Genomic DNA, 25,132 nt, shown 5'->3' with positions numbered 1-25,132 from the left:
GTACTCTGCTTCTTCCACCCTAGAGATCAACGACCTTCCCAAAACAAAAAAATCTATCCGGGAGTACACTTTATGGACATGGGAGAAGAAGGAATACTCCCTAGCCCTAGGTCTAAGAAATCGCCATGGATCCACTCCCCCCATTTGGTCCATAAACCCCTTAAGTACCTTGGCCGCTGCCGGCCTTCTTCCGGTCCTTGAGCTGGATCTATCTAGCCCCGGGTCCAGCACCGTATTAAAGTCCCCTCCTAAAATCAAGTTTCCTACCTCCAGGTCCGGTATACGCCCCAGCATCCGTCTCATAAATCCCGCATCGTCCCAGTTTGGGGCATACACGTTAACCAACACGACCTCCATTCCCTCCAGCCTGCCACTCACCATTACATATCTACCTCCGCTATCTGCTACGATGTTCTTTGCTTCAAATGCGACCTGTTTCCCCACCAAAATGGCCACCCCTCTATTCTTTGCGTCCAGTCCTGAGTGGAACACCTGTCCCACCCATCCTTTCCTTAGCCTAACTTGGTCCGCCACCTTTAGGTGCGTCTCTTGGAGCATAACCACGTCTGCCCTTAGTCCTTTCAAATGCGCGAGCACTCGGGCCCTTTTTATCGGTCCGTTCAGGCCTCTCACGTTCCACGTGATCAGCCTCACTAGGGGGCTACCTGCCCCCCTCCCGTGTCGACTAGCCATTACCTTCTCTAGGCCAGTCCCATATCCCGCCTCCGCGCTCCCGCTCGCTCCCCCAGCGTCGCACACCATCCCCGCCCACCCACTCTTTAGCCATTTCCTTTTGGATTTCCGCAGCAGCAACCCAGTTGTCCACCCCCCCTTCTCCCTCCCTCCTCCCCTCCCCGCTAGATCTCTTTCTAGCTTGATTGCTCCCCCCATATTACTTCCGTAAGTCAGCTGACTTCAACTGACCCCGGCTACTCCTGCTCACTCCTCGACCTCCCCATGTGGGGAACTCCCATCCGCCTTGCGCCTGTCTTCCCGCCTTATTCTTTCTGGTGCGGGAACATCCCTTTACCTGACCCGCCTCTTATGGCGCAGCTCCCTTTCCCCTCCCCCTCCCCTTCCCCATTCTCCAACTATGTCCCATCTTTCCCCCCTCACCGGCGCCCACATTTCCCCAATGTCTCCCCCCTTCCCTGTTTACTTCTCAATTAACTTCCACCGTAACATTAACAATAACATTTCCTGCAGCATCAGTCCCTCAGTTCCGATCCAATTTCTCTTCTTTGATGAAGGTCCATGCTTCCTCCGCCGTCTCGAAATAATGGTGTCTCTCCTGATACGTGACCCATAGTCTTGCCGGCTGCAGCATCCCGAACTTCACCTTCCTTTTATGCAACACCTCTTTGGCTCGGTTGAAGCTCGCCCTCCTTCTCGCCACCTCCGCACTCCAATCCTGGTATACCCGTACCACTGCATTCTCCCATCTGCTACTCCGCACCTTTTTAGCCCATCTCAGGACCTCTTCTCTATCCTTAAGGCGGTAAAATCGCACGATTATCGCCCTGGGTGGTTCTCCCGCTTTTGGTCTTCTCGCCGGAATCCGATTTGCCCACTCCACCTCCAAGGGGCCCGTAGGGGCCTCAGCACCCATCAGTGAGCTCAGCATCGTACTTGCGTACGCTCCACAGTCCACTCCTTCCACACCCTCAGGGAGACCCAGTATCCGAAGGTTCTTCCTTCGCGCTCCATTTTCTAGGGCTTCGATCCTTTCAGTACACTTTTTATGAAGTGCCTCGTGCGTCTGTGTCTTAACCGCCAGGCCCAGGATCTCGTCCTCAATATCTGTCACCTTCTGCTCCACCACACGGAGCTCTGTCTCCTGGGTCTTTAATGTCTCCTTGAGCCCCTCAATTGCCTGTAGCAACGGGGTCAGCACCTCCCTCTTCAGCAGCTCCACGCACCGTCTCACAATTTCATGCTCAGGCCCCCATGTCGCCTGCGCTTTCTCCGCCGCCATCTTGTACTTCTCTCTTTCTGACCCTTTGGTCGACGATTCCTCGCGCTGCAACCGCCGCCGCCGGTTTTTTCCTCCTTCGTTTGGGGGGGACTCCCTTCTCACACGCCCCACACCGGGTTGCGTCGTCGAAAAATTCCCCGTTGAGGCTCTTAAAAGAGCCCGAAGGTCCGTCGGAGCTGGAGCCGCCGAAGCGTGTGGCTAGCTAGGCATCACCGCAACCGGAAGTCCCTTCAGTGGCCTTGATGAGGTCTTTTCACAGTTGTTCCCTCTGCTGCTAGAATTCACCTTTGATACAGGCCCTCAGGTCAGCTTGCAGCTTTAAGCTTGCCCTTCCCCCGCCTGCATGCTGGAAGAGGCCCTGTTTATCCTGTAGTTGCAGCCAAATCTTTCACTGTTTCTGCGTGTGTCTGGCAACCAAGAGACATACCCTTCCTGGGGGACACTGTCGGGGGAATATTGCCGCCTTCTTCCCACACCGGGAAATGTCAAACAAATGCCGTGGGGGCCCTGTAAAAGAGCCCAAAAGTCCGTTCCAAGCAGGAGCTGCCGAATATGCGACCTAGCTCTGCATAGCCGCACCCGGAAGCCCGAGAGAAACAAGAGTTAACGTTCTGAGTCCGTATGGCTCTTCAGAACTGAAGAGGGGTAAAAAAGAGATGGATTATATAGTTGGAGAGATGGGTGGGGCAGACTATTAGGTCAGAGATAGGTTGGAGCCAAGGAGAGATTGACAAAGATGTCATGGACACAAGACAAATGGGGTGTTAATGTTGGCATTAAGGAATTGCTGATAGTGACAAAGGTAAGATAGCAGAATGTTAATAGAATAAAAGTTAGTGCTCAGTGAAAGTAAAATGGAAGAACAAGTGACAGATGGCTCTGGTGGGGGTGGGTGGGAAGAGTGTTTATTGGGACAAACAAAAGAAACAAACAAAAAAGGGGTCAAGGTAGAAAATTAATTGAGGGGAGATAGATATAAGACAGATGTCAGAGGTAGGTTCTTTACTCAGAGTAGTAAGGACGTGGAATGCCCTGCCTGCCACAGTAGTGGACTCGCCAACACTAAGGGTATTCAAATGGTCATTGGATAGACATATGGACAATAAGGGAATCGTGTAGATGGGCTTTAGAGTGGTTTCACAGATCGGCGCCAAATCGAGGGCCGAAGGGCCTGTACTGCGTTTGTAATGTTCTATGTTCTAACAGTGTCCCCAATTCTATAAATCTGGCAAGGTTCCTATGACTGATGACCATCCATCAATCCCTATGTGAAATGTGCACATGCAAACATTAACCAAGGAGAGGATCACGTTTATCTGCAACATGCGCTTGACAAAGTGACTGTCAACATTTCGAGCCTGTGGGACTGTGCCTTAGGCCCCTGTTGCTCGGGTGCATGGAAGATGGGGGTGGAGGATTAGTCACTTTTCCATTGCTAGCACTCCAGTGGAGAACTCTTTTCAGTTTTATCCTTCTAACAAAGTTCACGACTGAGCAGGTTGAAACAAAAGCTCGTCAGGCAGGTAGATCAAAGAGGCTTTAAAGTAGAACAAATAAGTAACAAAGCTTTTTATGCCAGTAAAATGTTGGTTTGCAATAAGATGAAGGAGACCTCGTTCAGGATACTATACCATAATCCGATTACGCCCAGTCTTTGTCACAGGCTCAATCCTACCTTATCCCTGGTGTTCCTGAAGTGCCAGGTAATCAAGGGCGATTATATACATTGTCTGTGGTCCTGTGTTAAGTATCAATCTTGGTGGTCAGGGAACTGGAGTGGATTTATGAGAGAGCCTTTGAGCCTAATGCTGTATTTCTGTATCTGGGTCGCCTGGAGGAGAGAATCACTGATCCTAATGAAAAAATAATAGTATTTTAATCGCTAGCTGTTCTTAATATCCTATGTTCCTGGATTAGTGACAGATATCCCTCTATCCAAAACTGGCATAGGCTGAATATGGAACTCATCCCCATGGAATTTTTGACATCTGTTCTTCGCTCTAAATCCAATGCATTTTGTCAAGTATGGGACCCCATCTTAAATTTACAGGCCCACTTTTGCTGAGTTGTTACTGTTAGACTTTCCAAGAGCAAATTCATCTTAGTTCAACTCAATCCATTTTAAGTTGTTAGTCTGAATCTCTATACTTTGGGATGTGCGACCTGTATTATCCGTCTGTATTAATACAATCTTGCCCCCTTTTCCTCACTCACTGGTGTCTCGCTGTTGGATTTATCCGGCATTTAAGCTAGGGGCTCTTGTTACTCAACTTACTTGTTCCAAATCTATTCTGTAATGTTTTGCTTGTATTTATGTTTGCAATAACTTGTTCTGTCAGCATCCGTTTTGCATGAATTATCTTTATTTATTGTGTTTATTATCAAAAAATGATGGGAAACCTAATAAAATATATATTTAACACAACTTTTTAAAAAGCAAATCTCTGTAGCCTCAGCTGGATAATATTAGCACCAATTATCTGAACAAATCCCTGTGTTTGCGTGGGTTTCGCCCCCACAACCCAAAGACGTGCAGGGTAGGTGGATTGGTCACACTAAAATTGCCCCTTAATTGGGGAAAAAAATGAATTGGGTACTCTAAATCTGAACAACACTTCTGTTTCCTGCCTGCAGGTTGAGATTTAAAAGCTTGAAAGGGAAACCTGCAAAGAGAAGCAGGGACTGGATCCTGGAGAAGAAAGAGCGTCGAAGGCGGCAGGGAAGGTGAGCTGATGGAGATGTAGTTTACTGTGTGTAAGCAAAAAGCTCAAATGTGGTCAACATGTTATCTCCCTGCTCTTCTCTTGACTTATTCACGGTGTGCTGAACTCCCTTAGATCGCTGCGGGCATGGTCCCTGTATGAAATGAGACTCTGGATGCTCCTACCTTTACAGCACTCATTATTCTGTTCCTTGTTACTGCGAGTAAGCTACTTCATCCCAAGATGATAGCATTGTCTCTTCCTCTGGGGTGTGGAGTGAAAACCAAGAAAGATTTTTCCTACTAAATCAGAAGCATCTCCATTCCCCTTCACAGAAAATTTCCTGACCTCCATTATCGCTGTCAGAGTCGTGGTGGAATTCTTCCCCAGAAATAAAATGGAAAATACCCCTATCCTTGGCTCAAGTCGACATCCTAAAGGGAGTGTTGGCCTGTGTTCTCAGGATCGTTCAGATTACAGCGTAGAGGTGGGCCATTCGGCCCATCATTCTTCATGTGCTCATTCCATCTGGTACTGTCCATTCTAATTCCATTCCCATGCCCTTTCCCTCTTAACCTTTCTATTTACTTCAAGTATTTAAGAATCCACTTGGAAGCAAATTGGATAGGATAGACATTATGAATAGACATTGTAGATATAGGATGCAGTTTTAATATTGATGCTCGCAACTGGTGTACATAGATTTTTAACTATTCTTTTCTCCCTCCCCAGGACTGTTCGAAATGATACAAAGTACACCGGTAGGAAGAGGAAGACCCATTTTTAGAATGGAAGCATTCTCCGCTAGGGAGTTTCATTTGTGCTGCCTTTCAGTCTGCTGAAATACAGTACCCCAGGGCTGAAAATAGCCCTGATATTCTCAGCAATGCTAGCACAATGTTAAATTCACAACTTCGAATGGGCCTCCCGTGGTCAATGGCCGTGCCAAACCATTACCGGCACCAAGCTTTCCATTTCTGACGATCTTCACAAGTGATGTTCATTTGGTAAATAGTAAACATTATAAATGGAATTGTGTCCTCATCTCTCCTTCCTTTTGTGGCTTTTCCGAATTCGGAGTTGACCTATGTTGTCCGATCCACGACCACAGATTAATAACAGTGCTATGCATAATATCACATCCTTTCATAACAATCGTGAACTTAATAAAGGAAAAAGGGTCAGTGTCTTTCAATCCTGTTTTTAAATAGTGCAGAAGACAATTCCTAGATGACTGATCAAAGCCCATTGCTGCTACTTTAACAAACGATATCAGTGTATAGGAAGGCGAATTGGACATTCTGAATTCTCCCTCCGTGTACCCGAACAGGTGCCGGAGTGTGGGGACTAGGGAATTTTCACAGTTACTTCATTGCAGTGTTAATGTAAGCATACTTGTGACACTAAAAGATTATTATTATGACATTTATTCAGACAGCCTGCAGTTCCAAGTTCGATATTCCACTAGGCAGTTGAAGTATCGACTGATGGGAATTTTGGCAAATTATTTTCTAAAACAGTCTGATTCTTTGATCAATTTTTGTTCAATCCTGATCCAGTCTTCCTGTGAATCTGTTTGAATTAATCCTATTGGTGATTAAGCTGTGGAGTGCTGATTGCTTTATGGGGAATTTACTGTCAGACCAAAGCACAGTCCAGGTTTACTGAAGCAGTGTTCATAAGAGGTCTTTTTGGCCTTTCAATTCTTTTAGTATCCAAAAAATCTATTGAGGTGCCTTTGAATGGCCACAACCCTCTGGAATTGAGAAGTCCTAAGATTCTCAATCCTTAAGAAATTCTTCCTCATATTGGTTCTAAATGTCAGACTTCTGGGGCGAAGTTCTCCGGAAACGGCGCGATGTCTGCCGACTGGCGCCTAAAACGGTGCAAATCAGACGGGCATCGCGCCGCCCCAAAGGTGCGGAATCCTCCGCATCTTTGGGGGCCGAGCTCCAACCTTGAGGGGCTAGGTCGGCGCCGGACGAATTTCCGCCCCGCCAGCTGGCGGGAAAGGCCTTTGGTGCCCCACCAGCTGGCGCGGAAATGACATCTCCGGGCGGCGCATGCGCGGGAGCGTCAGCGGCCGCTGACGGCATTCCCGTGCATGCGCATTGGAGGGAGTCTCTTTTGCCTCCGCCATGGTCTCCACCATGGCGGAGGCGGAAGGGAAAGAGTGCCCCCACGGCACAGGCCCGCCCGCGGATCGGTGGGCCCCGATCGCGGGCCAGGCCACCGTGGAGGCACCCCCCGGGGCCAGATCGCCCCGCGCCCCCCCCCCCCCCGGAGCCCGCCTGCGCCGCCGGTAAGGTAGGTGGTTTAATTTACGCCGGCGGGACAGGCATTTTAGCGGCAGGACTTCGGCCCATGCGGGCCGGAGAACCGAGCGGGGGGCCCGCCAACCGGTGCGCCGCGATTCCTGCCCCTGCCGAATATCCGGTGCCGGAGACTTCGGCAACCGGCGGGGGCGGGATTCACGCCAGCTCCTGGCGATTCTCCGACCCGGCAGAGGTTCGGAGAATCTCGCCCCTTATTCTGAAACTGGTGAACCTAGTTCTCAAGCTCAGACATTAAATGTATTTTTTTATTTTGTCGAGTACCCAATTGTTTTTTTTTTTCTCCAATTAAGAGGCAACTTAGTGTGGCCAATCTTAAGGGTCTTGAAAGGGTAGAGTTCAATGAGATCACCTCCCATTCTTCTATAATATGGACCCATCCTCCTCCCTAAGAATCAGTCTCGTAAACCTTCATTGCACTCTTAAGTATTTGTTTCCTTGGGCAAGGAGAACAAAACTTTATACAGCACTGCAGGTATATTCTTGCAGTAAGACTTATTTACTCTGGTACTCCATGAAGAGGCCAGCATACCATTTGATTTCTAATCACTTTCTGTAGACTTGGATCAATGTCACTCACTACCAGCATTGAAAAATATTCCACTTTTCTGTATCACGAAGCGGATAAGTTCACACTTCACATTATATTCCTTGGATTGCTAATATCAAAGCCAAACCATTTAGGGAGCTCAATATATATTTGGTGCCTGCTACTTTGACAAAAACCCTGCAACTGCCTTAGACCATAGAGGCATCTTATTGAACAGTTCAATAAAGCCCATACAAATTGGATATTTGAAGACCCAAAGTAACAAGCATGGCAGAATATATAAGAGACGATCTGGAACTACAACCTTCAGTGCACCAAATCCTTTGACAAAAGTCTGCTGCAAACCTGGAACTTCTGCATTCAGATCACTGGTATGTCTCCTTTATAGCTTGCTTTATGGCTGTCTCCAAATTCATAGCTGGTTTCTCCACGTCAGCCGTACAGAGTAAGTTGGCAGTATGAGCTCTTTATCCAACATGCACAATGCCAGTGTAAGAACTCCCTGTCCCAGTGAATTCTTTCACTGCCATGGATGCTGACCAATTCGGATTTTTTAAATAGTACACAACATAAATTGTAAAAAAAAAAAAAAACGCTGGTTCCATTCACTTGTTTAATATGTAGGTTTCGCTGTACAAGTCATCTTTGTTCACAGGGTTTTTTTAGGGCTGCACGGTGTCTCATTGGTTAGCACATCTGCCTCACGGCACCAAGGTCCCAGGTTCAATCCTGGCTCTGGTTCACTGTCTGGAGTTTGCACATTCTCCCCGTGTTTACGTGGATTTCGCCCCCATAACCCAAAGATGTGTGGGGTAGGTGGATTGGTCTCGCTAAATTTCCCCTTAATTGGAAAAAATGAATTGGGTACTCTAAATTTTTTAAAACATTTTTTTTTAAAGCTTTGTTCACGGTGCATTTATTGCCTGTTTCCTACCACTTGTGCCTAATGCTGAGGCTTTCAACTTTTCAAAACCCTCATCTCTAAACTTTTTGATGTATACCCTTCATTATTGAAACTCGTGTTTCAGGATATGTTGAAGGCAAGATCTCGACTGAGGAATTGTGAAATCACCCAACTCTAATGATCTCAGTTTAAAATGTACTCGAGACAGTTTATTTTAAAAGAAACTCTTTAATGATTTATTGAATTACATATTGACAATATTTTAATGAAAATGCTAAATAAGTAACAAGAAAAGTTTTCCATCTAGAAACTGCAATATAGTGATTTTACCTGAGTCACGACTAGAATATTAAGCTGGATTTAATTATTTGTTAGAAAAGTTCATTGAAAGCTTTGAAACCGACCTTAAGATCTCCAATATCATTAAGAGTAAAACTATCACAGTGGTGATGGATGATTCCAGCTAGCAAGACTGAGATAGGTACACAAAGAAGCGCCTCTTTCAAATACTCAAACCCAGGAGAGAGAAAAGATTGAGATTCTAAACTGTATTCTAATTGACCAAAACAAGCCACAAGCACCACCAGCAAACGAGACTTCCCCCTTGCGGTGAAGAGAACAGCTGGATTGAATGTCATCTGGTGGGACAAGGAAACTCCAGGTGCATAGCCTAGCACTTCCTCAAACGGAACAGCATTGAGGAGGAGATGAGGAGAGACCAAGGAAGCCAGCACAAATCAAATGACTAAATCTTTAAGGAAAACCCTGGCTGCATTCCGTGTCCTATTCCGTGATGAAACTATTTATTTGGTTTCCTGTGTTCAAATACTAGCACCAAGATTGAATGTAGTGCCAGTCCCAACACATGTCATAACATAAGCTAGTGAAAATTTGGTGCACAGGTTAAATTACCCACACGATAAGGCAACCTATTTTAAATGGAGAGATAAAGTTTTATCAATTTATTTTAAAAAATCTTTTATTTTAAGTAATTGCACGCAAAAGAAATGGTGATGTTAGTGATTGATTTTGAAAATGGTGTTTAAAAAAAGGCCATTAAATGCTAAAAAATAACATTGGAGACATGCACTTGCCCTCATAGGATGCTTGACCCACTATGCATTGCTAACACTTGTTTCTCATATTAAAATTTGGCACTGCTCCCAAACTTGATAGCTCATACCCTGCATACAATACTAAGGGCTCCAGTGTTTTGTGAACCAGTGACCCAGCAGCACAGAACCTCACTGCCACCTTCTCTCTTGCACTCAATGCACATGTTGTATAGGAGGGTAATAGATTTGTTGGCCAGGCTCGCACTCAAAAAAGCCCAAATAGGCAGTGTGATGTCTGCCATTCTTGAAGGCGAGCATGCTGGGTGCAGTTTCTGTGCAGTTCAGCAGCTGAAATTCTTTGGTGAAACAGAGTTCAATCTGGCCCAGTATTTGCACCGAGCTTCCCTACAGTTGGGGAAGTGAAGGAAACAAAAAACAACCACATAAACAACAGAGTTCCAAGTGAGTCTTTTCTCAAAAACAACACATGTCTGAAGTATATTCAAAATTACAACATTGCAATTCATAATCAAGCAAAGTCTTTTTAAATAGACCGACATGTAATTGCAAACTCAAATCTCCAAATCTAAATCACTATTTAACCTTTAATTCCCAGACTTGAAGAGATTAAAACTTGCTGCAGACACCAATTGATTCCTGTGTAATCGCCCCCCTGCAATCCCATCAACATGAGCTATTGCTCCTGGTGCTGGGATAATCCCTCAACATTAATCAGTCTTCATATTGCATCAGTACTACACAGTTAGGCTGACTAGGCAAAATAGGCATTCAGATTTGGATTATTTTAAACAGCAGTAAATAGTGTTAAAAATACTGTAATATTAAATTGAAAAATAAAGTTTAACAGGATTTTATAATTTACTTAAAATCTGGTTTTGATCAGAATTACAAACAAAAAGCATACATTACCCCAGTTGGAGGCAGGCACTGAATCTTCGGTGTTACCCCATAGGTCTTCAAGATCGCATTTTCAATGTTATCCAACTAAATGTGAGCATGTTATCATAAGGATTAAAGCAAAAAGTGCAAATCACAGCACAAAATCAAGGTGCTTAAAAGGACAAATGCCAGCAAGTACTCACCGTATAATAGTTGGATGATGGCAAAATATGAAACTTCTTAAGAACACTGAATACAGGGTAAAAGTTTAAAAGAACGGTCAGTCTCTAGTCAACAAATTGCTGATCTAAACTAAATATCCTCAGGTATTGTAGTGTAACATTGTGACAGTAGCTGATATCAGATTTATACGGATTATTAATAAAAGGACATGAAACCCTTTTTGAATTATGTTTTCACAGTAATAGTAAGAGGGATGGAGGCGGCTGGGAGACACCAGGTGCTTTGGTAGTAACAAAAAAAGTGCACAAATAGAGCCAATGACCTATTAGCCTCTTTGGTTGTACCTACAGTAAGATCCCCAGGACACCCCCCCCCCCCCCCCTCCCCCAAACTTGCCTGAAGGCTTGGGAGAAAAATATAAACCAAAATTCCACCTCGAGCAATCTGCAGAAAAAGTGGGGAGACGGATTACCTGGTCAGGTCGATTCTTTGGTAGAGTTCCAGTGCTTTACTGAAATATTTCTCCTGCGTGTCTAAGGATTCCAGCGTAGCTGCACACGTCCCATGTTTCTGCCATTCATGTTTCCTGCACAAAGATCCTCATGGTGTTAGGTAGATGCTTGTGGGAGCAACTCTTCGCCATTTCTACATGCTGCCAGTCACCCACATTTCACTCTATCTTGTTGTGAAGTTTTATTATTCTTCCAATGTGTCTCAGCTCGAGCCAAGGTCCAACGACCTTCCTGTAAAGCCCTCCTTAAAACCCGCCCATTGGACCAAACCTTTGGTCACCTCCTCCCAATATCTCCTCCTTTGACTTGGTGTCCATTTCTGTCCGATAGGAGCTCTGTGAAGAGCATGGAGATTTTTTTAAAGTTTTGAAATTAAATAGTTTAAAATTTAACTTTAGAAAACCTGACATTTCTAACACCTCCCAGGGACTTGGAGAATTAACGGTCTGTCCATTGTCAGCACAGCTGCTCCGCTCGTGGTGTGAATATCTTGCACCTTCTTCCCAGTAAAATAGCCTGGACACCCCTTTTTAACCAGGAGACTACCCAGGATTGCAGTGCGCAGAATTCAGAACAGGTCACAAGACACCCTTCATTCCTCCATTTTACCCTAATTTAGGGAGAAATGTCCCAAAACAGAATCTTATGAACTTTGCATTTGAAACAAAAGATGCAAGCATCATGCTTAGGGGTCAGAGGTGTTTGGAGCTGGACTTTAGGGCACTTGTTGATAGGTTCACTGCTAAACACGCGGCAGGGAATCTGAACAACAGGTCTTTGTTTAACTATTATCAGGAAGCCAGCACCTCAGACAGTGTAGCACTCTCTCGGCACAGGAGTGGGATCACTGGCTGGTGTGCTGAAGTCATGGAATGGCAATTGTGCACAGATTGGGGAGATACTATTTTACTGTTGTTTGTAATGAATAAGAGAATGTTAACAAAAAGACATACCAGAGCTGAGTACTGTTGGGATGGAGCACATCAGGCCACCACTGCTCTAATTCAGATAAAATATCCTGCAAATAAAGAGAACCTTCAGAAGCTAAAAACATTAGCATTACCCTTCAGTCTGAAAGTGTACAGAGAGCTGTAGTGAAACTGACCGAGACATAGTATACTTAAATTTAGGATAATATATTCTACCCATCAATCATTCACACTGGATCCTCTATTTTAAACTCAGCATTGGTCCAAGGCCGAATTGCCACAGTACAGAGGTCACAGTATGGACAGCTGCCCTGTGCAGACCCAGTCTAACACAGTATGGCCACCCTGCCCTGTGGAGACCCGGTTTAACACAGTATAGGCACCCTGCCCTGTGGAGACCCAGTCTAACTCTGTCTGGACACCCTGCCCTGTGGAGACCCAGTCTAACTCTGTCTGGACACCCTGCCCTGTGGAGATCCAGTCTAACACAGTATGGACGCCCTACCCAGTGGTGACCCGGTTTAACACAGTATGGACACCCTGCCCTGTGGAGATCCAGTCTATCACAGTATGGATAGCCTGCCCTGTGCAACATAGGAGCAGAAGTAGGCAATTCAGCCCCTCAAGCCTGCTACGCATTCAAACAGATCATTGCTGATCTCTTCCTGGTCTCAAATTCACCTCCCACCTTGTTCCCCATGTCCCTTTAACCCATTTTCTTTAATCAGAGATATATTTATCTCCTTCTTGAAACTATTTAATTATTCAGACTCCACCGCACTATGGGGCAGCGAGTTCCACAAATTCACCACCTTCTCATCTCAGTTCTAAATGTACCGCCTCTCAACCTATATCTGTGACCTCTTGTTCTAGATTGCCCCACTCATGGGGGAACATTTGGTCTACATTTACTTTCTAAATCCCTTTTAGTATTTTATATACCTTGATCAGATTCACTCTTATCCTTCTAAACTCCAGCCGGTATAAGCCCAAACTATTTAATCTCTCCTCATACGTCAACCCTTTCATTCCCGGTATCAATCTGGTGAACCTCCTCGGAATTGCCTCCAATGCCACCAAATCCTTCCTCAAATAAGGAGACCAAAACTGGACGATACCCCAGATGTGGTCTCACCAACACCCTACTCAATTGCAACAATACTGCTCTACTTTTATACTTCAATCCTTTTGCAAAAAACACTAACATTCCATTTGCTTTTCTAATTACATGACCTGCATACCGACTTTCACGAACAAAGACACCCAGATCCCTCTCCCAGCGGTATTTTGAATCTGCTCCATTTAGATAATCATTTGCCTTTTTTTTTTTTGGCCAAAAATGGATAACCTCACACTTATCCACATCAAACTCCATCTGCCAAATTTTGGCCCAATCCCCTAGCCTATCTATATCTGTCTGCAAAATCTGTATCTCCTCTTCACTGCCTGCTTTCCCACTTATTTTAGTATCATCCGTAAATGTTGCTATGTTACACTCTCCCTGCTTACAGATCATTTATGTAGATTATAAACAGTTGATGTCTGAGGATTGACCCCTACGGCACCCGCCTAGTTATTGTTCGCCAGCCAGAGAATAACCCATTCAACCTGACCCTCTGCTTTCTGTCGGTCAGCCAATCCTCAATCCAATCTAGTACTCTACCCCCAATCCCCTGCAATCTCACTTTCTTGATCGGTCTTTTATGCGGTACCTTGTCAAAAGCCTTCTGGAAGTCTAGATATACCACATCCATAGGTTTCCCATTATCCACCTTGCTGGTTACATCCTCAAAGAACTCAAGCATGTTTGTTAAGCATGACTAACCCTTCATAAAACCATGCTGACAATGGTGTATTGAGCTTTGTCTTCCCAAATGTTCAGTCAAATCCTCAATGAATGATTCCAGCAACTTCCCACCAGAGGTCAAACTAACTGGCCTCTAGTTTCCTACCATTTGCCCCTCTCCCCTTTTGAATAGGGGCGTCACATTAGTGTGTTTACAATCCACAGGGACCCTTCCAGAATCCAGGGAGTTCTGAAATATCATAACCAATGCATCCACTAACTCTGCTGCCGCCTCCTTTAATATCCTAGGGTGCAGGCCATCAGGACCCAGAGACTTATCCTTAATCCCATTAGTTTATTCAATACCGTCTCCTTAGTGATGGTTAGTGCACCAAGTTCCTCTGCATTCATTGCAGTTTTGGGAAAATGTTTATTATCCTCTATCATGAAGGCAGAGGCAAAATATTGGCTCAGTGCCTCCATCATCCATGTTCCCCATTATTGTCTTCCTCTAAAGGGCCAACAATTACTTTAGTTGTTCTCTTCCTCTTTATATACTTATAGAAGCTTTTGGTATTAGTGTTTATGTTTTCTGCTAGTTTCCTTTCATAATTCATCTTAACTCTTGATTTTATTTTTAGTAGCCTTTAGTTCTCCCAATCCTCCAGCTTACCACTAGCTTTTGCAGTATAGTATGCCCTAGTTTTTGCCGTTATGTCTTCCTTGCCTTCCTTATTTGGCCATGCAACACTTTTCTCCATTTTTCAATTCATCTTCCTCTCAGGAATATACTTTAATTGAGGTATTGAATATTTCCCTGAACAGCTGCCATTGTTCCTCAACTGTCCTACCCTCAATTATATGTGTCCAGTCTACTTGGGGCCAACTCTTTCCTCAGGCCTGTATAATTACGTCTACCCAATGCTAAAACTCTAGATTTAGCACTCTTGGGCAGCATGGTGGTGCAGTGGGTTAGCCCTGCTAATCACGGTGCCGAGGTCCCAGATTCGATCCCAGCTCTGGGTCACTGTCCGTGTTGAGTTTGCACATTCTCCCCGTGTTTGCGTGGGTCTCGCCCCCACAACCCAAAGATGTGCCGGCCAGGTGGATTGGCCACGCTAAATTGCCCCTTAATTGGAAAAAATTAATTGGGTACTCTAAATTTAAAAAAAAGATTTGGCACTTGTCTTTTCTTGCTCAATTTGAATTTGAAATTCTGGCATGCGGTGATCACTCCTCCCAAGAGGATCCTTCAAGACTATTTATCAACCCTTCTTCATTAAATAATACTAAATCTAAAATAGCCTGCTCCCAGGTTGGCTCCATGACATATTGCTCTAAGAATCCTCCCTGGAGACTAGGACCTTCTAACACAGTATGGACACTGCCCTCTGACGACCCAGTCTAACTCGGTGTGGACACCCTGCCCTGTGGAGACCCAGTCGAACACAGTATGGGCACCCTGCCCTGCCCTGGCTGTTGAAGCTGCTCCTCTTGCCTCGCCGCTCATCTCTCGAGCCCTTGCTTGCAGTGAGGGTTCATGTGGGGGAAGCAGTGAGCGGGAAACAAGTAAAAAAACATTGATTGAAAGAACCTCAGCTCAGCACCTCTGGATCATTGGGACTCGCATTTCCACAATCCCGGAACTCTGATTGTGGGTCGGATATGGATTGTGAACAGGAGCGCAGGTTCAGTGGTGGGAAGCAGTAAGTAAAGGGGTGAGTCAGAGAGCAGGAGGTTCAGTGAGGGAGATGGTTTGGGGAAGGGGAGAAACCTCAGGGCAGATAGTCAGGGAGGGGAAAGATCTGTGGTGATCAAGAGGATAAAGGAGCGGGAGATTCAGGAAAAGTGAGCAGGAGGTACCATAAGTTAGAAATTACATTTTTCTTTTTTTTGAAAAAAAGTTAGTTTTAGAAGTTATTATATTTACCAACGTAGGAATTTACCAAATGTGAAGCATTTCACCTTAACAGTACAGTGTAATATTTTCATGTTTTTTTCTGGTAAGGAAGGCCGGTCAGAGCCTAACTCCAGTTTTAATATTTATCCCTGACGGAAACAGTATTTCACATAAAGATGTGATTTTCAAGAATGCCGTAACAAAGAACAAAGAAAAGTGCAGCACAGGAACAGGCCCTTCGGCCCTTAAAGCCTGCGTCGACCATGCTGCCGATCTAAACTAAAATCTTCTACACTTCCAGGGTCCGTATCCCTCTATTCCCATCCTATTCATGTATTTGTCAAGATGCCCCTTAAACGTCACTATCGTCCCTGCTTCCACCACCTCCTCCGGCAGCGAGTTCCAGGCACCCATTACCCCCCCTCCCCCAATGTAAAAAAAACTTGCCTCGTACATCTCCTCCAAACCTTGCCCCTCGCACCTTAAACCTATGCCCCCTAGTAATTGACCCCTCTGCCCTGTGGAAAAGTCTCTGACTATCACTCTGTCTATGCCCCTCATAATTTTGTAGACCTCTATCAGGTCGCCCCTCAACCTCCGTTGTTCCAGTGAGAACAAACCAAGTTTATTCAACCTCTCCTCATAGCTAATGCTCTCCATACCAGACAACATCCTGGTAAATCGCTTGTGCACCCTCTCTAAAGCCTCCACATCCTTCTGGTAGTGTGGCGACCAGAATTGAACACTATACTCCAAGTGTGGCCTAACTAAGGTTCTATACAGCTGCAGCATGACTTGCCAATTCTTATACTCAATGCCCCGTCCAATGAAGGCAAGCATGCCGTATGCCTTCTTGACTACCTTCTCCACCTGTGTTGCCCCTTTCAATGACCTGTGGACTTGTACACCTAGATCTCTCCGACTGTCAATACTCTTGAGGGTTCTACCATTCACTGTATACTCCCTACCTGTATTAGACCTTCCAAAATGCATTACTTCACATTTGTCCGGATTAAACTCATTCTGCCATCTCTCCGCCAAAGTCTCCCAACGATCTAAATCCTGCTGTATCCTCTGACAGTCCTCATCGCTATCCGCAATTGCACCAACCTTTGTGTCGGCCGCAAACTTACTAATCAGACCAGTTACACTTTCCTCCAAATCATTTATATATACTACGAACAGCAAAGGTCCTAGCACTGATCCCTGTGGAACACCACTAGTCACAGCCCTCCAATCAAAAAAGCACCCTTCCATTGCTATTCTCTGCCTTCTGTTGCTCTTTTTAGCCTTAGTTTATTAGCTCTGATTACGTCACCTTCGCTCACGAGTCGCCAGGTATCTTTCTGATACCGCCACGTGGTTCAAGTTCAAGTTATGATTAATAAGTCAGCACACCGCTTAGTAAGATTGAAATCAACGGTCATTTATTATATACAACAAGTAATGTTCACACAATAATCCTACTATCTATATAATAAATCTATCACTACTGGCCAATACTTAACTTTAGGAAGAGCCCACCAGGTCAGAGAAACGAATGGCTTATCCAATCGGCTCTGGCCCGCGGAATTCAAAAGGCTGATACAGGTCGATGGCTAGGAGTCTTTATCAGATAGCAATCGCTGGATTCAAACTTAGTTGCCGGTTGCTGTTCTTGCGAAGGTCTCGAGCAGGCGAAGAAGGGAGAGAGAGAGAGCGATCTGAACTTGGCCCCTCACTTTATAGGGCCCAGGGGCTTCCCGCCTCCCAGGGCGGCCCTTGACCCCGAGTCCCAAGTGATTGGACTTGTTCCCAATCACTGGGTTCGATACGTCCAATTGCGAGGCGATTCCTCGATCGGGGGATGGTCGTTCACCTGCCTTTGTTTCGGCCACTGCAGGCGCCGACAGGTCTGGCCCGGTATTCAATTGCTAATATGTTGCAATTGTTCCCGGGGATAGCCGATTAAACTGCAGATGTCTGGGTTGATGTGCTGCTAATAGTCTTGAGTATCGATCTGGGCCGACTTTCCCAGAGCCGAATATGATATTCTGCCTGCAGCTGTCCGTTTGTGTCTTGTTACCTGCTTTTCCCATCAGCCTTTCCGGTTAGCCATTTTAAATCGGGTTTTGGCCAAATTAATCGGGAAGCAGCCATTTTACGTGGCTACACTTCTATGACTTAACCACTTCTGTACCATCTTGCCAGCTCACCTCTGATCCCGTATGACTTCACCTTTTGTACCAGGCTGCATTGAGGGACCTTGTCAAAGGCCTTACTGAAGTCCATATAGACAACATCCACTGACCTACCTGCATTAACCATCTTTGTGACCTCCTCGAAAAACTCTTATCAAGTTAGTGAGACACTACCTTCCCTTCACAAAACCGTGCTGCCTCTCGCTAATATGTCCACTTGCTTCCAAATGGGAGTAGATCCTGTCTCGAAGAAGTCTCTCCAGTAATTTCCCTACCACTGACGTAAGGCTCACTGGCCTGTAGTTCCCTGGATTATCCTTGTTACCCTTCTTAAACAAAAGAACAACATTGGCTATTCTCCAGTCCTCCAGGACATCACCTGAAGACTGTGAGGATCCAAAGATTTCTGTCAAGGCCTCAGCAATTTCCTCTCTTGCCTCCATTATTCTGGGGTAGAACCCATCAGGCCCTGGGGTCTTATCCACCTTAATATTTTTCAAAACACCCAACACCTCGTCTTTTTGGATCACAATGTGACCAGGCTATCTACACACCCTTCTCCAGACTCAACATCCATCAATTCCTTCTCTTTGGTGAATACTGATCCAAGGCATTCATTTAGTACCTCGCCCATTTCCTCTGGTTCCACACATAGATTCCCTCCCCTGTCCTTCAGTGGGCCAACACTTTCCCTGGCTACCCTCCTTTTTATGTACATGTAAAAAACCTTGGGATTTTCCTTAACCCAATTTGCCAATGACTTTTCATGACCCCTTTTAGCCCTCCTGACTCCTTTCTTAAGTTCCTTCCTACTTTCCTTATATTCCACACAGGCTTCGTCTGTTCCCAGCCTTCTAGCCCTGACAAATGCCTCCTTTTTCTTTTTGATGAGACCTACAATATGTCTCATTATCCAAGGTTCCCGAAATTTGCCATTTTTATCCATCTTCCACATAGGAACATGCCAGTCCTGAATTCCTTTCAACTGGCATTTGAAAGCCTCTCACATGTTAGATGTTGATCAAACATCCGCCCCCAATCTAGGTTCTTCAGTTCCCGCCTAATATTGTTATAAATAGCCTTCCCCCCCCCAACTTAGCACATTCACCCCAGGACCACTCTTATCCTTGTCCACCAGCACTTTAAAACTTAAGTGAATTGTGGTCACTGTTCCCGAAATACTCCCCTACTAAAACTTCTACCCCCTGGCCGGGCTCATTCCCCAATACCAGGTCCAGTATATCCCCATCCCTAGTTGGACTATCTAAATGTTGTTTTAAGAAGCCCTGCTTTAAGTGAGGACTTACTGTACGGCCACATTAAATGTACTTCAACGAAAGGTTAGAACCCAGGGGCTGGATTCTCCGTCGGCGGGATCCTCCACTTCGCCGGCAGCGCACTCACACCTGCGGAATTCCCGAATGCATGGGGCACCCACAATGGGAAACCCCATTGGCCGGCTGCCAGGACGGTGGGGGTGGAGGTGGGAAGAGAGGGGGCAGGGAGGAGGTGGTGAATGGAGAAAAATGCGGCAAGGACAGCAGTGGATGGAAGAGGGACTGATGTCGAGAGTGGAAGCACTACAGGAAAGGTCTTGAGAGCAGCAAAGGCACAGAAGAATTCTGACAAATTCCGTTCATGTGAAACTGGTTACGTTAAATGGATATATCGATGCTGTTAAAGGCATTAAAGTGAAATGACATTCGGTGGGTCAGGAGCTTATTTAAAGCTATATACCCACCTCAACATTTTCTTCTTTGAAAGGCCAAGAGTTGTTGCACATCTGGTTTTTTTTGGGCCTGTTGGAAAAAATAAATTATTTCATGCCATCAGGTACAGCATTATTCTGAGCAAGTTTTTTGTTGACAAATCAATATAGTACTAACGAAAAGCAAAAAATAAAGGCAAGTGAACGTGGATAATATTTCACCATCAAAAGGTATTTTTATGAAGTTTGGATTTGTAGCACTATCAGTTAACCCATCCAAATGATGGAGAAATAGTGGATAGAAGGGTACACACACACATGCATGGGTCCAACTGGCTTGTGTGTGTGTGTGTGGGGGGGGGGGGGGGGGGCGATGACATAGAGGTCACTGAGGAGGACAGGAACTGATGAGTGACACAGACAGGACGAAGACCAGGGACAAATTAAAATTAATTTTGCATTTTATCACATCTGGTAAATGTCCTAAAAGACCTGAGGCAATAAGTTACTTTCAGTTTTGGTAAATAGGGCAAATTCAGCTGCTATCCCCAAAGAAAAAGTCCCCAAAGACAGTGACTCTACTTGAAACTTCCATTTGACACAGCTATCTGCCTCTTCCATCAAGATCAACGCTGTTGTTAATTTTAAAAATTGGTACTTTTTCATGTGAATGGAACAGATGGAATTCTCATACCTACTCAGGGAGGAGACATTACTTTGATTTCCAATACATTCCTACAAAGTATTTAATCTTTCATTTGGTTAGACAGTGTTACACTGCTAACATTTTGTGCAGCCCATTGTGTAAGGTGCTGCTTGCAAAGTCAGTGAACTTCTCTAAAGAATGGAGCTGACCAGAGTGTGGTGAACCTGTGTCATTTCGTGGAGTTAGCAAATCAATGAGTCCACTATTTGTCAAAAGCTGCACAGGATGTGGGTATTTTATTGCTCATCTTCAGTTGATCAAGTGACTCCTTGTGCAATTAAAAGTCTTGTGAGACCACTTCAGAGAGTTACACAAATAACATGGAACTGTAGCAGATTCCCTGCCCTCAAGGACATTGGCGAAAGAGTCCCACCCCCCACTTGTCAATGTATCAGCAAGTGCATGCTTTGGCAATGACATTGTTAAGCTGACTGCCTTATTAAAGACAGGCAATGGGGGGCGGGGGGGGGGGGGGGTGGGGGGTGGGGGGGGTGGGGGGGGGGGGGGGGGGGTGCCTCTGCCGACCTGTGAGCAGAATAAACTTGCTGAAGGTAAAGGACAAGCTGCTATGCTGTTCCTCCATCATGTGTGCAGTTTTGGTTTCCTAGTCTGAAGAAGTACATTCTTGCTATTGCGAGTGTCCAACGAAGGTTCACCAGACTAATTCCCAGGATGGCAGGAGTAACATATGAAGACAGACTGGATCAACTGGGCTTGTACTCACTGGAGTTGAGGCTCCTTCATTAAATGTTTTCAAGATAAAGAGAAATAGGTTTTTGAAGAATAAAGGAATAAAGGGTTATGGTATTCGGGCGGGAAAGTAGAGCTGAGTCCACAAAACATCAGCCATGATCTTATTGAATGGTGGAGCAGACTCGAAGGGCCAGGTGGCCTACTCCTGCTCCTAGTTCTTATGAATGAGGGGGAATTTTATAAAAACATAGAAAATCCTGATGGGACTGGACAGGCTAGATGCGGGAAGAATGTTTCCGATGTTGGGAACGTCCAGAACTAGGGGTCCCAGCCTAAGAATAGGGGGTAAGCCATTCAGGACTGAGATGAGGAAGAACTTCTTCTCTCAGAGAGTTGTGAACATGTGGAATTCCCTACCACAGAAAGCTGTTGGGGTCAGTTTGTTGGATATATTCAAGAGGGAGCTGGATGTGGGCCTTGCGGCTAAAGGGATCAAGAGGTATGGAGAAAAAGCAGGAATGGGATACTGAATTTGCAGGATCAGCCATGATCACATTGAATGGTGGTGCAGGCTGCATCTATTTTCTATGTTTCTATGTACTAACATTCAATATTAAAAGTGTTATGGTAATGTCATTGAACAATAATCCAGAGGCCTAAACTGACACGAGACAGGGATTCAAAGCCCAACCATGGCAGCTGGTGGAATTTGAATTCGGTTCATAAATCCGGAATAGAAAGCCAGTCTGTAATGTTAACCATGACAACTATCATTGATTGTTGTAAAAACCCATATGGTTCACATGTCCTTGAGGGAAGGAAATCTGCCATCTTTTTTTTTTAATTTAGAGTACCCAATTCATTTTTTCCAATGAAGGGGCAATTTAGCATGGCCAATCCACGTACCCTGCACATCTTTGGGTTGTGGGGGCGAAACCCACCCAAACACAAGGATGTGCAAACTCCACACGGAAAGTGACCGGGGCCGGGATCGAACCTGGGACCTCGGTGGCATGACGCAGCAGTGCTAACCACTGCACCGCCGTGCTGCCGTATCTGCCGTCCTTACCTGGTCTGAGCTACATGTGACTCCAGACCCACGGCAATGTGGTTGACTCTTAACTGCCCTCTGAAATGGCTGATCAAGCCGCTCAGTTCAAGGGTAATTCGAGACGGGAACAAATGCTGGACTCGCCACTGGCAACCACACCCCATGAAAGTATGATGGAAAAACAATTAGCTGACCTGGGTACTGGGCAATTACAGCTGCAAAACTGTCTCTGCTTCACAACAGTTGTTGGTGATTGAAAGTAGTCTAACTTTATTCTGATCTAAAGGCTGGTACCTCTTTATACCATTGGGCAAGGGGCTGGAGATTTACAGTGAATGTGAAGTAGTCCACTCCTCAATTCCTCCCCCTCCTCTACAGTAATGTGAGGTCAAGCAGTGCTTCAAGAGACGCCAATAAACATGGAGTAAATACAAGTTTGCATTTTTCAGTATCAAATATTAACTTTGCTCCATTGGTAGAAGTTTTATTTTGAAGTCCAGAAGATCATGGCTTCAGTCCCGTTCGAGGTTCTGAGCTCGGAGTCTAGGCTGGCACTAGTAGCTGTTGAGAACGTGCTGCGCTGCTGGGGGTGCCACCTTTCAGATGGAATGTTAAGCAGAGGCCTTAGATGCCCGGACAGGTGGGTGTAAAAGATCCCCTTGGCATCATTCAAAGGAGAGATGAGCTTCATCTACAACATTTGATCAACATTCCTCTCCCAAATGCCACCAGAAAAACACCCCATTCTCTGGCCGTTCATCGCATTTGCTCTTTGGCGGATCTTGCGGTGTGAAAATTGGCCTACGAATCAACAGTGACTGCACTTCATTTGCGGTGTAAAGCCGAGATGTAATAATACCGTACACAAAGGAATTAAATTGCTACATCTGGAGCAGAAAACCAGTCAGTAATGGTAACCATGACAACTATCGCCGACTGTTGTAAAACCCATCTAGTTCACAGGGAAGGAAATCTGCCGTCCCTACCTGGTATGGCCTACATGTGATTCCAGGTCCACAGCAATGTGACTGACTCTCAACTGCCCTCTGGAATGGCCTAGAAAAGCCACACAGTTCCAAGGGCAATTATGGCAGGGCAACAAATGCTGGCCTTGTCACCGACACCCATGGATTGCACACATTACACCATCTACAACACTCTATGAATCAACGTATCTACTCACCAGAGTCCATGAACTGTCCAATAGTCAACATTAGGAGGGATTTTGCAAGTCTCTTTCACCATCTGAGAGGGGTAAAAGATTTTTCACAAAGTTCACAGCCAATTGAAAAGTCTGCTCCAACGCAGAGTTCCATTTCTGGAAGACTGACTCATGCACTAGAGGTCCATTTTCCAAATAAAAACATAAACAATGCAACCCCACCCGACCAATGCTGGAGCATCTAAAAAAAAAAACAAGCAACAGGGAGTTACTTAACTTGGGCATCAGCCTGTTGGAACTTGGCTGTCTGAGCCAAGTTATCTTAACATGGGATAAGGTTCTCCTTATTCTGGAGAAAGACAATGCAAGTGGAAAACATATCAGGATGTGGCACCTGTACTTTGCCAAAAGGCCACTGAGCCCTTCAAACAATGGGTGTTCAGAGCCACTCTGGGTGCATTCCCTGGGTCAACATCGTGTAGGCTAAAAGAACAGGTGCAATTACCCAAACAAAGTGCCCTTTGCAAGTCCCTTTCCAAAGTCACAGATCTTCCCAACAACAGGGAGAAATCTGCCTTGTAACAGCTGTAAAATAAATGTAACTAGGCATGATGGGATGCGATCTGCCCAGCAGCAGGTAGAAATCTACCTAGCGACAGCAGTAGCCAGCATTCAAAAGGCATAATGAGATGCAATTTAAAAAAAAAAAATTTAGTGTAGCCTATTTTTTTTTCCCAATTAGGGGGCAATGTAATGTGGCCAATCCACTTAACCTGCATATCTTTGAGTTGCGGGGGTGAAACCCAAGCAAACACAGGGAGAATCTGCAAACTCCACACGGACAGTGACCCAGGCCCGGGATTCGAACCCGGGTCCTCAGCGCCGTAGGCAGCAGTGCTAACCACTGTACCACGTGCCGCCCTCTGAGATGCAATTTTAACAGTAATGAGATGCAGGTGCCTAGACAAATAATATATTGTTGCCAGCACCCTCAGAAGCAGAGACACAGTCTATTCCCAATAGCCAGGGAGGCCAGTTTCACATTTAAGTGGCCAGTCTCCAATCTAACAGCCAGGAGCCTGGGCTAGCATCCAAATCAAGAGCCTGGGTCATGCAGAAACCTTCATCAGGGCAGTTTAAATATCTTTGCTGGACCAGGAAAAGATGTTTTCCAGCCTTGACTATCTGCACTGTATTGTGAGATAACTTTCAGCTGGATTTGATTTATAGATTTATTTCATTTGGATGTTTGGGAAAGTGGAAGTCTTAAGGAATTCGGGGATCGTAGATATATTTTGGAATAAGGCGTATGTTCTACATAGACTGTGTGTGCTTAGTGATTCATATACCTAATGGTCTTAGAGCATTGTAATCCTGTTCTTGTGTATTTGTCTTTTCTTTCATTTAATAAATAGTCTTTAATAATTGTTACACAATGACTGGGCTGGTTATACTCGCTGGGGTTCCACTTGATTCCTCACACCATTCCAAAAAACACTATCCACACCCACAACCAGTGTTCCAAGTTAGGATACCCTCGCTTGATATCATCAGCATGGTTCGGACACCCAACTTGTAAGAAGCTTCCCAGGAATCAGTCTTTGAACAGGATTTCTCTTCCTCCCAATATTAGTTTCTCTTTCACTGCCCAGCTTTTTAATTGTCCTCAACTCTGCAAATCAGATTCTTCATGGTCATTTAAACCTATAAAACATGGCCCAAAGGAAAACTTTCAAAGACTGTCTTACTGTTCGGAGGTCAGGGACTGGGGGCTTATCCTCATCCTTCTTAAGAAACAATTGTAGTTGGCATAAATTTCTCTTTCATTCACAAATTAAGAGTTTCCCTCTGCAATTCTCTCCTCTTCATTCCCTTCCCTCCCCTGCCAGCACCTTTGGTTCCA

At 45.2% G+C, this 25,132-nt stretch overlaps 2 protein-coding genes across 4 annotated transcripts in view; one reads left to right on the top strand and one right to left on the bottom strand.

The window, feature by feature from the left end:
• Nucleotides 1-5,710, top strand: part of bud23 (BUD23 rRNA methyltransferase and ribosome maturation factor) — a 46,267-nt gene extending 40,557 nt beyond the window's left edge. For both annotated transcript variants that reach the window (XM_072505369.1, XM_072505379.1), the window contains 2 exons: nucleotides 4,610-4,699; nucleotides 5,410-5,710. In XM_072505369.1, the coding sequence (XP_072361470.1) occupies nucleotides 4,610-4,699; nucleotides 5,410-5,464 (145 nt within the window). In that variant the 3' untranslated portion in view covers nucleotides 5,465-5,710. The remainder of the gene's footprint in view (nucleotides 1-4,609; nucleotides 4,700-5,409) is intronic.
• Nucleotides 5,711-8,672: 2,962 nt separating this feature from the next.
• The window catches only part of rnaset2 (ribonuclease T2), a 32,538-nt gene continuing 16,078 nt past the window's right edge, over nucleotides 8,673-25,132 (bottom strand). For both annotated transcript variants that reach the window (XM_072505348.1, XM_072505356.1), the window contains exons 4-10: nucleotides 23,251-23,312; nucleotides 19,651-19,708; nucleotides 12,068-12,132; nucleotides 11,075-11,188; nucleotides 10,623-10,668; nucleotides 10,450-10,524; nucleotides 8,673-9,924 (exon numbers count right to left, since the gene is read on the bottom strand). In XM_072505348.1, coding sequence (XP_072361449.1) covers nucleotides 9,733-9,924; nucleotides 10,450-10,524; nucleotides 10,623-10,668; nucleotides 11,075-11,188; nucleotides 12,068-12,132; nucleotides 19,651-19,708; nucleotides 23,251-23,312 — 612 coding nt within the window. In that variant the 3' untranslated portion in view covers nucleotides 8,673-9,732. The remainder of the gene's footprint in view (nucleotides 9,925-10,449; nucleotides 10,525-10,622; nucleotides 10,669-11,074; nucleotides 11,189-12,067; nucleotides 12,133-19,650; nucleotides 19,709-23,250; nucleotides 23,313-25,132) is intronic.

This window comes from Scyliorhinus torazame, chromosome 1 (assembly GCF_047496885.1).
Source record: "Scyliorhinus torazame isolate Kashiwa2021f chromosome 1, sScyTor2.1, whole genome shotgun sequence".
Taxonomy (NCBI): Eukaryota; Metazoa; Chordata; class Chondrichthyes; order Carcharhiniformes; family Scyliorhinidae; genus Scyliorhinus; species Scyliorhinus torazame.
Note: the sequence above shows the minus strand (reverse complement) of the source record. Positions and strands in the feature narration are given on the sequence as shown.